General features: G+C 46.3%; 4 protein-coding genes across 12 annotated transcripts; 2 read left to right on the plus strand and 2 right to left on the minus strand.

Moving 5' to 3' along the window:
- Nucleotide 1: 1 nt before the first annotated feature.
- On the plus strand, nt 2-1,521 carry LOC6543236. Of its 2 annotated transcripts, none has more exons than XM_001970372.3 (2): nt 2-882; nt 934-1,521. In XM_001970372.3, the coding sequence occupies exons 1-2, from the start codon at nt 138-140 to the stop codon at nt 1,440-1,442; spliced, it is 1,254 nt and encodes a 417-aa protein (XP_001970408.2). In that variant the 5' UTR covers nt 2-137; the 3' UTR covers nt 1,443-1,521. The 2 variants fall into 2 exon arrangements, with proteins under 2 accessions (XP_001970408.2, XP_026835294.1); XM_026979493.1 differs by having other exon boundaries at nt 937-1,521.
- Nucleotides 1,462-8,180, minus strand: LOC6543374 (protein transport protein Sec31A). 8 transcript variants are annotated; one of them, XM_026979488.1, is made up of 12 exons: nt 8,044-8,180; nt 7,639-7,854; nt 6,613-7,576; nt 6,311-6,554; nt 6,140-6,252; nt 5,942-5,998; nt 5,734-5,833; nt 2,591-4,011; nt 2,423-2,530; nt 2,035-2,355; nt 1,900-1,971; nt 1,462-1,838 (listed from the first exon to the last, which is right to left on the minus strand). In XM_026979488.1, exons 2-12 carry the CDS (start codon nt 7,833-7,835, stop codon nt 1,650-1,652), a joined length of 3,786 nt encoding a protein of 1,261 aa, XP_026835289.1. In that variant the 5' UTR covers nt 7,836-7,854; nt 8,044-8,180; the 3' UTR covers nt 1,462-1,649. The 8 variants fall into 8 exon arrangements, with proteins under 8 accessions (XP_026835289.1, XP_026835287.1, XP_026835288.1 ...); XM_026979486.1 differs by having other exon boundaries at nt 2,035-2,358; XM_026979487.1 differs by having other exon boundaries at nt 5,734-5,836.
- Nucleotides 8,181-8,432: 252 nt separating this feature from the next.
- On the minus strand, nt 8,433-10,063 carry LOC6541895 (dynactin subunit 2). Its single transcript, XM_001970374.3, has 3 exons — nt 9,856-10,063; nt 8,833-9,754; nt 8,433-8,775 (listed from the first exon to the last, which is right to left on the minus strand). The coding sequence occupies exons 1-3, from the start codon at nt 9,889-9,891 to the stop codon at nt 8,591-8,593; spliced, it is 1,143 nt and encodes a 380-aa protein (XP_001970410.1). The 5' UTR covers nt 9,892-10,063; the 3' UTR covers nt 8,433-8,590.
- A 397-nt stretch (nt 10,064-10,460) lies between these two features.
- LOC6542561 (F-box/LRR-repeat protein 2) lies at nt 10,461-13,761 on the plus strand. The gene is made up of 3 exons (XM_001970375.3): nt 10,461-10,634; nt 10,766-12,025; nt 12,088-13,761. Exons 1-3 carry the CDS (start codon nt 10,584-10,586, stop codon nt 12,844-12,846), a joined length of 2,070 nt encoding a protein of 689 aa, XP_001970411.3. The 5' UTR covers nt 10,461-10,583; the 3' UTR covers nt 12,847-13,761.
- The last annotated feature ends 54 nt before the right edge of the window (nt 13,762-13,815 follow it).

Consider the following 13,815-nt stretch of genomic DNA (forward strand, 5'->3'; position numbering starts at 1 on the left):
AGGGTGCACTCGCTGAGGTATCGATATTTCGTTTTACGTCAGCCCTAGTTCCACCCCTAGTTCGATCGAGCTCCAATTGGACAGATTCTCCCGCTCGAATTTAATTAATTCAGCACATATAAACAAATTCTCTCCAAATGTTTGTGCCCGAAACGGAGGATATGCTGCCCAGATTAGCGCCCAGACCGAGTGCAGCCGTGCCCATGGGCCACACCAATGATATCATAGGGCCCACCGTGCCGGAGGTGTCCATATTGTTTGGCCAGCCGCCACAGGATCCGCAGATGCAGGCGCAGCAGCCACATCAGGAGTCATCTCCTCGTGCTGCACCCACCTTTGCGTCCTGGAAGAAGCAAATGCTGCCCAGGGTCAACTTTTCGCCAATTCTGGCCACGGAACTTGGACCACGCACCACTCCAAGCAGCAATAGCCCGTGCTCCTCAAAGGAATACCTGGTCATGTCCCGGGATCGCCACTACGCAAACGATGTGCAGCAGACTACCAATCATATGAACTGCAATACTGGGGGGTATAATGCTGAGCCCAAGCAACCGGTCTATCAATCTAGGCGCTTGTCCAGCTCGTCCAACGCTGATGTCCTCACCATCTGTGCTGGCACACAGACCGATCCCTTCAACCCATCTCCTCCGCGAAACTCACTGCCCCAGGTCGTCTACTCCGATATCGACGTCAGCAACCTGGCCAATAAAAGTGACCTGGCAGCTCTGGTATCCCTTGTGGAGTCCATGCGCCATGAGCAGCAACAGCTTAGGAATCTCTGCGAGACGCTTTTGGAGCAACAGCAGCGAGCGACACCCGAAGGCATCTCAAAAGCCAGCAGAACCACTGCCAGCCAGTGCGATATTTTGACTACCAATAATGGTGGGTAAATCGAAAGAGTATGCAAAGAATCCGATACAACATCCTCCTTAGCAGGTAGACGCTTATCACCGATTATGCAGGATTACATAGCAGAGGAGGCGGATCCAGTGCCATCGCCACAAGCTCGAGTGATTCCGCAATTTCCGTCTCCCCGACCAAATCCACCAATGGCCCAATCTACGGGTTATCGTGCCAATACGCCTCAGGCCAAGCGAATCCCTCAACTGGCCAAGCCAAACACCGAAAAGAGCCTGGTGATGAACGAGCTGGCGCTGAAGTACTTGCGCCAACCCGTGGATGAGCTGATGAAGGATATGCGCTTGGGGTCCTCGCCCAAGTCCCCCAATCCTGAGCCCCTGCGTCAGATCGACAACATCGGCCACTCGCAGAGCCCCAACGACATTTCCAATGCATCGTACAAGTATCTCAAAAAATACCGCCTGCTGCCCGAGGAGCAACTGGGGCAGGTGACTCCCCAATCCCCCATGGCGGCGACTGCCTCCTCGCCACATATTCAACTGGATTTGGAGAACATCAGGAACCAGCCGAAGCTGTTGTGAAAGCATGTCTAATGTTAGGTTTTGTTATTTATGCATATGTCTATTTGCGATTTAAGTGGAAATATATTTCAATACACGGAATAACGTTGACACTCATCTGGTAATCCCAGCCTACACTTTGTATACAAAACACAAAAGACATTGATATCTGAAGACACAATAAGAATATACGCTTAGTGAGCTTGGCTACGATCCGGCGACGGGGCTCTAGCGCAGAACCAACTGCAGCTCGGATGCGGATTGCAGGAGGACCTTCAGACCCTGCATAAAGCCCGCGCACTGCGCAAAGTCCGTTCCGAAGGCAATTCGCGTGTGGATTTCCAGTGCATTGGCGTAGTCGGATATTTGAATGTACTGTACTATTTGATTCAGATATTGCACCGTCGTGGGAGTAAGCTGGAATAAGGGTAAGTCACATTAGCGAATGCAATTGAATCGATATAAAGCAAAAGCCCACCTTTCCATCTCTTAGGCAGTCGTAGAGATTTTCGAGCCTCTTTACAACATCGACAAACTTCCGTTTTGTGCGCTTCAAATGAAAGCCAATTTGAAATAAAAATATGGTATATGGATCGTTTATTTATTGACTCACCGGATCATTGGTTGCGCCCAGACAGCGGTTCTTCAGCTCCTCCAGCACTGTCTGCAAATATATGTACTCCTCGGGAAGTGGGGGTTTCTCCTTGGGAGGCTCCGGTTGGCGCTGTTGCTGGATGGGGGCTGGCTGCTCAGTATAGCCAATGGTTTGCTGCTGTCCCTGCCAGTTCTGCTGCTGGAGTCCTCCGTGATTCGGAATCCCAGAGGGTGGCTGCTGAGGCTGGAGATATGATTGCTGATGCTGCTGCTGGGGATTGTTGTTGAATTGAGCCGGGTTGTAGTACGTATTGGGCACTCCTCCAGGTGGTGGTGCGTGCTGCTAAAAGTAAAGACATTTTTAATGTACTTAATGTCTCTACCAAAAATAGGCTTTCTAGTCCTACCTGATATTGAGAGGGGTCCACATAACCGTTCTGGTTTTGATTCGGGTCGACTGGGAACAGGGGATGAAAGATTGCAGCACTTGGTTCAACGACCGGCTTCGGTTTAGGCTGATTAAGAAGTAAACACTTGAGATAACGCCTTTGAAATTTCTAATGGCAAGTACTTACCGCTCGCGAAGATTTCAGTGCAGGAGGATCGTTCCAGCCGGGTGGTGGTGTGGGATTGCGTTGTACATTCTGGATGATCGGTGGCGCAGCTGGCGGTGGCATTGTCTCAATGGGATTTACACCGGGCAGGAACTGATTCGGCTGAGCTGCCATGAACGACGAAGGGTTGTAAGGTTGGGCAGCCGCAATCGGATTCGTGTTGAATTCCTTGCTGTTGTAGGTTGGCACGCTGGCCGGCTGGGGTACGGGACCAGACACTCCTCCGCTGCCAAATGGAACCGCTGATGGAACGGGGGCCGGCACAGGATTGTATGGCATGCCGTAGGAACTGGTTGGAGCTGCTACGGATGGATCTAAAACGTATTTGGAGCGGCTAGACAGACCCGATCCGGCGGACGATGATGCCCCTCCTGCTGGCGGGAGACCACCTGAAGAGCTGGCGTTGCTGAGTGGGCGCGGTGGTTGGGCCAAAGGCTCTGGTTTCACAGGCTGCGGATTAAATATCTGCGGCGGAGGTTGAGGCTGCTGGGCTCCTGGGTATGTTGTTTGTAATGGAGGCACTTGCGTTGGCCAGCTGGGCTGTGCATACTGATTGGGCGGCTGGCCATAGGGCATGGGCACCGAAGGCTGCGGCTGCGAGAAAGATCCCCGATTGCGCTGCTGTTGGTAGCCAAGGGGAGCGGCAGCGACTGGCGCTGGCTGGGAGTAGTCCAGGTTGACAGCGTTATTTATCCGGTCTCGCAGGCTTTGCAGAACGTCGCTTTCGCTAGCAGCTCCTCCACCCAAGGTGGTAATGTACTGCAGGGCTGCAGTAAGAGCACCCTGGGACGCAAGAAGACCGCCGTACTCAGTCAGAAAGCCGGCAAAGCGACCAGCCAAGTCCACGGCTACGCCTTGCTGCTCTAACGACTTGCACATCAGCATCACCATCTCAGCCAAGTCCTGCAGCTCTGCGGTGTTGGGCTTGTAGCCGGGGTTCTGCTGCTCCAGCCGCTTCAACTGGTACCAGGCGGTGACAAGTTTGTCGATGCTGCCGGCGCAAATGTAGCAGAGCATAGCATTGCGCGTAAACTCGGCGCTTGAAGCGCACTCACTCAAGAGGCGATCGCCCAGTCGCTCGCAGATGTCCACCACCTTGCGCTCGCTGTGCTTGAGGGCGGCCACCAGGGCTTCCTTCCACGAGTCTACAGTACATCTGTTGACAAAGTCCAGCCAGTCACGGGATACCAATGCGGAGATCACGTGCGACAGTTCGTTCTTCTGCTGCAGCAGGTATCGTGTTTGAGTGCGGGTTAGAGTCTCAATGCCAGCAGTTGAGGCGATAATCAGCGCTTCGGGAATGCGCTGGGCTTCCAGACAGAGCTCCACGGCAGCGTCCACATTGCCTGTGAGTATTGCCTCGGCAATCAGGCTATCGGAGTCTGCAAAGTATACAAATATGCGATCATTTAACAAATGGTTACTAGGCAAGGTACAACTGCTTCGCTCAAAAGAAAAGCTTTTAGGATATTAATGTTTAGATAAAAAGTTATCAATATAAGTTAACATATACAGTATGTATTACCAAAGACACTACAATAATAAGATGCCACTTTTTTGGTGGCGGCAGTAATTGCTCTCTTCCCCACTCGCATAAAAATCAAAAAATTGAATTCACTTGCTTGTGTGAGTGAAAACAGTAAACAAAAAAGATGTGCTAGAATACGATTTTCGGTCCGAAGAAGGTCTAAGAACGAATTTGATTAATGTTTTGGTCAATTTCGTTGTAATATAAGCTAAATATTATTTAAAAATTGATGGCGTGACTATTTTTTTTTTTTTAGAAGTTGTTTTAATATTCTTTACTTAAAATTGCCGCTCGATTTAGCTACCGTTTACATATAAATATTTTTATTATTAATTATCTGTAATATATGTATTTTTTGGTACCCAGGGAACACCACGGGGAGGACATTACAATTGTAATGGGGTCGTATATTAATATGACCTTCGAGTCGACTTGAAATAATAAATGTTAAACATAAAACATTTCCATGTTCCCCAACTAAGCTAGTTTTCTAACTATTGCTTTTCGATATAATTTGCTCCTTTTATTAATTCATTTTATTAAATTTTTGTACTATATATATATATACATATATATATGTATATATTTATTTTTAGTCATCACTAATTTTTCATATTTGAGATGGAATGCTGAGTTTTGCTTGCTTTTTTGTTTATCAGCTGTCATTTCGATATTTTTCGATTGCCAGAGTACAAATAATATAGATTTTTGTTTAGGATCATATTTTCTTGTAGCCCTATAATTCCCAACTAGTTCTAGTGAAGACAGTAAGGCATGTCTTCTAATTTAGAGTCGCAAAATAGTGCAAGTAATCTCTCTTACCCGTCGAGCAGTGAGTGTAGTGTATGTACCGGTGTATGTATGTATGTATGTATGTATGTATGTATATACGTATGTATGTACATGTATGTATATACGTATGTATGCATGTATATATGCATATATGTGTGTATGTATGTATGCATATATGTATGTATGTATGTATGTATGTATATACGTATGTATGTATGTATGTATGTATGTATGTATGTATGCATGTTTGTATGTATGTATGTATGTATGTATGTATGTATGTATGTATGTATGTATGTATGTAGTGTATGTGTTACTTGCACAAAGTAGTAAAAATTGTCTTAAGTAAAGCCTGAAGAATGTTTAACTTACTGTCGGAACACATAGTTATTGCCGCTTTTAAAGAAAAGAAATTGATTACCCTACACTGAAAGGGATATATATTTTTATGTAAAAATTGTCATAAATAAAGCCTATAAAATGCCCGAAACGAATTTGAAACGCATTGGCACAATGGTAACGTATGAATCAAAATCTGTCCTGTTTTTTTCATCCTTTTTTGAAATTTTCAGCCTATTTTTTCCGTTTTTTTTCTCAATATGTTCTTTTTTTTCTCTTGTACAAGAGTGCTGCTGGCTCTAGAGCGCTCTCTCTCTCTCTGGCTCTTGAACAAAAATTCGAGAAAGCCTGGATCCAGCTCTAGAGCCAGCCCGAAAAAATCGTGTACAAAAAAATCGTATGGCGTTACGCATCTTATTATTCTAGTGTCTTTGGTATTACTTACGATCTCCGCTGGGAACCTTGAATTGCGGCCTCGGAGGAGTGGCAAAGTCGTTGTGATTTTGTGAGTCGACTGCATTTCCATCAAACTTGTTATCTTGCGTCTGCTGGGTGAGATAAAAAATTGTATAAGAATACACCTTAAATTGTTCCCAGAAAAGCTGCCATGAATACGTTGGCTTTGATTAAGAGCCTTGCATGTAAGCTCTTACCGAATTATCGGTGCTATAGTTTGTACTCTGATCACACTCAACCTCAGAAGAGTCGCTCTACGGCATGGCATAGCATGAGTTATATTATCGAATAGAAATATACAGATCGAGATGAACATACGTGGAAGATTGAAAGTGTACGCAATGCGGCTTGTTTTTCTGTTTTGGCTGATAAGGCATGCTCTAGCGAGTACTTACATGGGTCAGTGTCGAAATGCGGGTCGTCAGAGTATCCACATCCGAATGCGAGTTCCCATCGCTTTCCTTGATAAACTTGTTGAACTTGCTATCGATGTCGTCTTTGTTGTAGCCTTAAAAATAACTCAAAATTTTAACATATGTTGCCGAGTACGCATTTAGTGGACCTACCCAAGAGGTTCAGCATTTCCTCCTTAGGATTAAGCTCGAAGTTGGCCTTGATAAAGTACCAGATGTAACGTCCATGCTGATCAGGTGTCTCGTCAGCCCGCTGCCGACAGTAATCCGAATAGTTAGCATCGACCAGAGAGCGTTCCAAGGCATTGGCCCGGTCCACAAGTGCAGATTCGGTGGTTAGCTGTTGGACCTTGATGGTTTTCGAGGTTCCATTGAAACTGACCAACTTACCACCAAACTGAAATCGGAAAATGTGATTTTTAAATAGATTTATGAACTTGATGAAGCTAACTCACTCCAAAGGCAACGCCACAGGGACGCTTCATCCATTTGGGAGCGTGTGCCAAGTCATGGTAAACCACTTGCGTGGCCTGCTGCGGAATTGGCTCCTGGGCAAATTGATCCATACCCGGAAACGAGTCGGCAATCTTGTTGGCGGTTTGCACAAGATGGTGAGTGCCTCCATGTAGAGAATAAATGGAAACTGCTCCCTCCAAGCTGGCGCTAGCTATCAGAGCTGGATTTCGTGGGCAGAACTGCACATCGGAGTACCAGGAGGCAGTGGTTGCAACCTCAGATAGGATTTCTCCCTCTGGAATCTTGGTATTGGGGTTCCAGCAATAAATGCGGTTGTCTTTGCCACACGAAACCATCAGATCGTTGTCTTGCAGGCACCACGACATTCCCAGTACTCCGCGCTCATGAATCTGGTATGTTTTAGCTGGAGCCGTGGCATAACGCAGATCCCACAACTGAACCACCGGTGCCTGGTCGTCCTCGGAAGCCAGCCAAACCTGTGTCGCCGCCTCCGGATGCCACTCAATAGCGTGCCACCTCACGCGCGACTGCGAGTCCGAGAGCTTGATGATCTGTTGACTCTTACGCAGATCCCAAATCACGCAGCGTGTGCTGAACACGGAGGCCAGAATGTGCTGCACCTGCCGGTTCCACGCTACGTTCTTTACATCCTCTAGCGGCTGTGTCTTGGCGCCTGGACTCATACTTGTTTCTGGGTTGTTGAGGTCCCAGATTAGGATTTCCGATTCGGAGGCGCATGAGGCCAGCAGGTTGTTCTGGAAGGGATTAAAGTCCAGCCCGCTAACGGCGCCTGTGTGCTTGTCCTGGCGCTTTAGAAGCGGCTCCTCCTTGCCGGCAAGCAACTTGTCGGCTGAGTATATGTTGATCTGCCCCGCCTCGCAGCCGCCCACAATCAGGCCACTTGGGTGTGGTCCCACAGGGCTCCAGATAAGTTTTTGGAACCTGCGGAAGGAAAGGCCAGTTTTATAAAGGCCTCTTGATGCTGAAACTCCCGCAAAACTCACTTGTACTGGCTGGAAACACTGGCCCTCAGCTCCAGATCGTATGTGGCATCGCTGAAGTTCGGGGAGTACAACTCCAGAGTAGAATTGGCATTGGAATCAAATTGTTGGGCGGCGGTACCGGCAGCCAAGAGAATCTGCTGCTGCTGCGCCGGCGACCAGGCGATGTTCACCGTCTTCTGCAGTTCCTTGATCTTCATCTTGCAATGGCCCTTTGTGCTGCACGTGCGAGTAAAGCAAAAAAAACACAAATATTATCGGTGGAACAACCTCAGAACGAAATTGTGTCACGTCCAATTGGAGTAAGCCCCGTCATCACTTTTCCCATTGGCTTCCCCATTGCAGATATGGCCCAGTACTGTCCGCCGGCCCTTAATTATTTTGAATTATGCTAATTGCGCAACTTACACACAATTGAGAAAGCAATTTGTACTCGCTTGCGGTGCACCGACACTTTTTGATCTTAAATTTAACTGGAATAGTTAATATTTTTAAGAACCGTAGGAACGGCCAGTGTGACCGTGCTCTGAGTCAACGTATTATACCATTGGGCACGCATTAAAATACCAAATAAGTGCAGGCGAATCATATTGAGAATTTAACGGGATACAATTTGAATGATACGTCTGTCATTAGAAATTGTTTTTTATCAGTTCTTTACATTCTTAAATCAAATGAACATTCAAAATTATTTTTAAAAATGTTTAACTTTTTTGTATCGTCAACAAATAACTAAGAACTAATTTTAACTTAAAAAAATTTAAAATCTATTTATTTTGCATCGTATTTTGTATTCGTAAGCTTTCTTCAGCAATTTTTATTAATATTTATTCTGAACTCATTTTAGATTCCAGATCACTTTGATTTCACCTTATAGAAAAGACTCGAATGTAGATCTCTTTATTATAAGTATTGGTTTTATAAATATTAGCTATATATAATACGCCTGTTTTACTCATTTAGCAGACGAAATAGTCGCCACGCGCTGTTCCACCTTGGCCACCTTGGTGTTGATGGTCTCCAGATTCTGGGCGAATGTTTCCTGTACGGAATGCAACAGCTCCTTGTTGTTCACCAGGCTAGTCGTGATGGTTCCCTGCTTTTGCTCAATCTCTGCGATGATCTTGGCGAAATTGTTTGCTAAAGTGCAATTTGATGAATTAATAAACGAGCACTAGGTCAAATAGAAATGCTTACCATATTTATGGAGAGCTTCGAGAGCCTGCATGCGTTCGATGACGTGCGGCAGTATTTCCACCACGGGCTCGGTGCGCTTGGCGATGTCGTACAGTTCCGTGATCTTCTGATCCCGCTTTGCGTCCTGGGCACTGCCGCTTGACTTCTCGGCGATTGCATCCATTTTTCCAGCCAGCGAGGTCAGGCGCTGCTCGATGGTGTCCAGTTTATCGGGCTGTATCAGGGCCGCCTTAGTGCTGAGATGACGCACGGCCTCTAGTACATTGGTGGTGTTGGTGGCGGCGGTAAGACGGCTCAGCTTGTCCGGCTGGGCACCAACCACCTTTTCCAGCTGCGAAAGTCGTTGCTCTAGGCTGGCCACGCGGGCAGTGGCCGCCAGATCGGTGCCAGGCGTGGGTATGGCCGTGAGTACGCCGGACTGCTTGAACTCCTCCACCTGGCTGATGAGAGCTTTCACCTGCTTACTGCCAGGCGTCTGCTCCTTGCCCAGCACTTGCTCCAGTTTCAGCGACTCCAGTACCTTTCGGGCCGTGCTGATAACAGTGGCCACTGCATCGTACGACTGCTTCTCCTCGTCGGCTACCTTGCGGTCCACCTGCAGGGCGGCAACCTCGTTCAGAAGTTCGTTCATCTCGATCTGCAAGCGTTGGCACTTTTGCACCGGTGTCTCCTTCTCGCCCTGTCCGACCAGCTCGTAGTCGCTGGACCCGCGGGCATCGTACCCTCTGCACATGCGGCGCCCAATCCGATCCGTGAAGTCCACACTTCCCTCGAGCGTTGCTCCGCTGAATCGCTTGTGGGCGACGCTCGGAGAGATATGCATTCGCTCGATGGCTTCGTTCTCCGGGTCCTCTTCATAATAGTCGGATGTATCGGGCTCCGGGTCATCGGGAGTTTCGTAAACATCCGGCTGGTCATAAGCCTGAAAAACATTAAGTAAGTTAAAAAGTAAAGCCAAAAGTAAAGTAAGCCAAAATCCAAAGCTCAAACGTCACTGCCATGGAAGTCCGCATTCCGACTTACTATTCCCGGCAGATTCTGAAATTTGGGATCGGCCATTATTGTGGGCACGTCGAAGGCGGTGTCCGAAATCCGTGGGCAACGAAATAGTTGTAAACTTTGCAAAAATCCTTTTTTTGCAACAATCAATTCAATCTGATGTCATAAAAAAAGTGACCGTGCGCAATTACCACACAAATGCCATAGTGCAACTTTCATTGGAGAGGGAATTTAAATACAGGTATTGAAAAAATATTCGCTTAAAAAAAGTCGGGTAATATTTGTAACGGTCAAGAATAAGAAGTCTTGAAAAATATCTTCTTTCGGTAAAGTAAAATTTCTAATTGAGCGATTGTAGTTTATACTTCGTTATAAGAGTGTCTTATTTATTGTACCTAATTTATTATATTCATAAGCGCAAAAATTTTTTAAATATGCAAGAGCTTTATGTGCTATTTGAAATCAGTTGATTTTAGGGAATTTTTTTTTTTAATTTAAAATGCTGGTATCTGCAGTAATAATTATTGAGCCTCAAAAAATATAATTGGGAATCTAATGAACGTACATTTTCGTCTGGTATTTTACAGACCAGCTAGAATAGGAAGTCTTTACGGTCATACTGTACCTAGCACAGGGACTAAGTTAGTCAACACTATAGTTTTTGGGTAGTTTGCGGGCAAAGTTTGTGGGCGGTGGGAGCTGCTAGTTGGTTGTGCTAAATTTAACATTTTGCATCTGGAAACAGTATAGTAATGTCTTGTTCAGAGTATGGGCTGCACAGATACGATGATCTGCCGCTGGAGGTGAGTGTATAATGGGAACGGACGGCCGCGGTCCCGTGACCAATCCATCATTTCGAGCGTATCTATATCTACATATCCATATACCTGTTAGGGCAGTCAGCTGATTTTGTTTTTTTTTGCTCCGCCACCAGATTGTTTTGAAGATTTTCAGCTATCTGGGCTACTCGGACCTACAAGCGGCAGGATCCACCTGCCAGCGATGGCATGCGGCCCTGGATCAGGCGGAGTTTAACATGCGCACGAGAGTCTGCTTCTCAAAGGTGGTGCTATCGGACCAATTGAGTCCTGGACTGGACCTGATGCGCTGCGAGCGTCGTTTCCAGCACTTCCTGTTTGAAGACGTGACACTGGGACAAGTGAAGGAGTTGATGCGCTTTATGGGCAGGACCGCTCATTCCCTGGCTCTGGACAATGTGGATTTGAACGACAAACAGTTCTACGGCATGCTGGGCGTGCTGCCCCATCTCCACTCGCTGTCGCTGAAGCGCTGTCTGCCTCTGTTTATGTCCGGCTCTTTCCTGGACTCTTACAACAACTCCTGTCCTGACCTAAACGACCTGGCAAGTAACCTGGCCGGCATCAAGGAGCTGACGTTGTGCGAGAACCAGTACCTCACTGATGCTATTCTGATGCGCCTCACATCTTTCATGCCCAGTCTGGAGGCGATCAACATGTCCGGCTGTCACATAGCCTTTCACAATGCCATTCATCGCAGATTTTACCCTGCTACCAGCTCCTCTGATCACGTTTTGCCCAGCGAATCTGTGCTTACTTTCAAGTTTATCCTCACCATTCTGAACCTGCAGCGTCGTACTCTCCGCGTGCTGAACTTTAGCCACACCCTGATTGGCCAGGCTTTGTTGGCGCTCTGCGACCTCAATCTCCAGCTGCAGCGGCTCTATCTGGCCGGATGCAGACAGCTTAACTGCACCACAATCCGGAACTTTCTAGCCACCCAGCCCCAGTTGTGTGCACTTGATTTGTCGGCCACAATGTGTGTGAACGATGAGAATCTGGCCGCCCTGGTACAAACTAATCCGCAGCTGGAGCACTTAAAGGTGAACGGCTGCCTGAGCATTACAAATGCTGGAGCCATCCACTTGGCCAAGCTGAAGCGACTCAAAAGTCTGGACATTTCAAACTGTGACAACTTGACAAGCAGCGGCATCATTGAAGGCATCGCTAGCGAAGAGAACCCAGTAATGCAGGAGCTGAACGTGTCATACTTACAAATCTGCGAGGAATGTATCAAGGCCATTGCCAGTAATTTACGATGTCTGCGATCACTGCACTTGAACCACTGCGTCAATGGTGCCACCGATGAGGCTATCCAGTCGGTCATCGGCCAGCTGCGTTGGCTTCGCGAGCTCTCTCTAGAGCACTGTAGTGGGGTAAGATTGAAAATTGCGATAAATTTTGATCCTCCTTGTAACTCGTTCTTATTTCCATATAGCTGACCGATGCAGCCCTCACAGGTATAAACATATCCAAGCTAGAGGTGAGTCGCAAGCAGTCCGGATCGCAGGTGTCGTCGATGGATAACTTCTACCCGCTGTACTCGAACACGCTGGCGGAACGAGACAGCCTGGCGGGTTCTCTGCAGTCAATCAAGATATCGCTCAGAAGCAAGGCCGAGGATGAGATTGTTCGGGATGCCCGGCGAAAGCAGGTCATGCTGGCCGCCTACGAAATGAATCTGATACGCGAGGACGATTTCGAAGGTCACAATATTCAGCAGTTGCGTGGATTGCAATCGTTAAACTTGCGCGGCTGCAATAAGATAAGCGATGTATCCTTGAAATATGGGCTGAAGCACATCGAGCTGAGGCGTCTGTTGCTATCCAGCTGCCAGCAGATTTCGCTGCTGGGCATGGAGGCAATGGCCAGCAGCTGTCCATCTATTGAGGAGCTCGACCTATCCGACTGCTACAACATTACGGACAAGACCATCCAGGTGGTAACAGCTAAGTTGCCCCGCCTGAAGGCTCTGCACATCAGCGGCTGCAGCCAGTTGACGGAGCACACGCTGGACGCCATCATTACCAACTGCAGCTGTTTGCAGACGCTGTCAATCTACCGATGCCGGAGCATGTACACAGACTTGGAGGAGCGACTGTCCGGCGTGAAGACGTTGCGCAACCTTAACATGGACAATCTGACAAGCATCGACAATGCCGAGTTTTTCCGCCTGAAGAAGCGGCTCGATTACTGATACTTTGCCGCCATCTTCATTGTCTTGATGCTGTACTACTTTCAGCTGTACAACTTCCGCTAGTCAATCGCCCCAGCCTTCGTAACAACCCCCATATATATTTATTTTTATCTATCGGCCCCCAGCGGGCGGGCTATAGTTGTGAAAGCTTTAGTCAAATATACATATATACAGCATATATAGCTGTATTTGCATATACTCACACTTCAATTTGCACTAACCGCACATGTTAGATTAGGAAAATTACAAGTCTGGATTGTAATGTAATTAAATTTTCATACGTAACGTTTGTCCGCATTCAACTGTGATTTATCGTAATGTTCGAATCGTATGATAAATGTACACGATTGTAAATTATGTGATCGGTTGCCTAAATTAATGTTGAGTATTACATTTGATTTAATTCGTTGGTAGTTGAAAAGTTGAAAATTTGATAATTCAGTTTAAGTGAACAACCAAAAATTAAGTTTTCGGAAATACAATTGTGGTTACTGCAACAAGTCACTGTCACTTCTTATAAGCTTTATACGATGAAATCGTTATTGATACTGAACTTGAAAGGTTAATGTATTTGTAAATAAATAAAAATAAAAGTAAACAAAAACGTTTAAAACTACTAAGTAACTTTATAAATGTCTAGTAAAACGTACAGATAGTTAAATTTATATTTGAAGAACAATATTCGATGTAGAACTAAATATATGTAAATCAAATGACTGTTTTTACAATATGAAGGTGTTCAAAAAATTTACAAGCATTTTCTCTCTTGTAAATAATTCGACTAACCAGCATTGATATCTGGGACTTATCTCAAATTCAAAAAGTAATTAAATATTAACCGAAGCAAAATTTGTTCCTCTTGGCGATCTAAGCGAGAATAAATAATATATCGAATAAATACAGTATCGTTCAAAATGAATAGATTTATTTCAAAATGAGTTAAGAACATTTGTTGTTATACGTGCTAGA

Source organism: Drosophila erecta, unplaced genomic scaffold (assembly GCF_003286155.1).
Source record: "Drosophila erecta strain 14021-0224.00,06,07 unplaced genomic scaffold, DereRS2 tig00000055-arrow-pilon, whole genome shotgun sequence".
In the NCBI taxonomy this organism is placed as follows: Eukaryota; Metazoa; Arthropoda; class Insecta; order Diptera; family Drosophilidae; genus Drosophila; species Drosophila erecta.

Coding starts and splice junctions, on each gene's coding strand:
- LOC6543236 (XM_001970372.3), top strand. CDS start 138: ATGTTTGTGCCCGAAACGGAGGATATGCTGCCCAGATTAGCGCCCAGA. Junction 883..933: donor TATTTTGACTACCAATAATG/GTGGGTAAATCG, acceptor CATCCTCCTTAG/CAGGTAGACGCTTATCACCG.
- LOC6543374 (XM_026979485.1), bottom strand. CDS start 7,835: ATGAAGATCAAGGAACTGCAGAAGACGGTGAACATCGCCTGGTCGCCG. Junction 7,577..7,638: donor AGTGTTTCCAGCCAGTACAA/GTGAGTTTTGCG, acceptor TTCCTTCCGCAG/GTTCCAAAAACTTATCTGGA. Junction 1,839..1,899: donor ACTGCCTAAGAGATGGAAAG/GTGGGCTTTTGC, acceptor CCCTTATTCCAG/CTTACTCCCACGACGGTGCA.
- LOC6541895 (XM_001970374.3), bottom strand. CDS start 9,891: ATGGCCGATCCCAAATTTCAGAATCTGCCGGGAATA. Junction 9,755..9,855: donor TTCAGAATCTGCCGGGAATA/GTAAGTCGGAAT, acceptor AATGTTTTTCAG/GCTTATGACCAGCCGGATGT. Junction 8,776..8,832: donor CGAAGCTCTCCATAAATATG/GTAAGCATTTCT, acceptor ATTGCACTTTAG/CAAACAATTTCGCCAAGATC.
- LOC6542561 (XM_001970375.3), top strand. CDS start 10,584: ATGTCTTGTTCAGAGTATGGGCTGCACAGATACGATGATCTGCCGCTG. Junction 10,635..10,765: donor ACGATGATCTGCCGCTGGAG/GTGAGTGTATAA, acceptor CTCCGCCACCAG/ATTGTTTTGAAGATTTTCAG. Junction 12,026..12,087: donor CTCTAGAGCACTGTAGTGGG/GTAAGATTGAAA, acceptor ATTTCCATATAG/CTGACCGATGCAGCCCTCAC.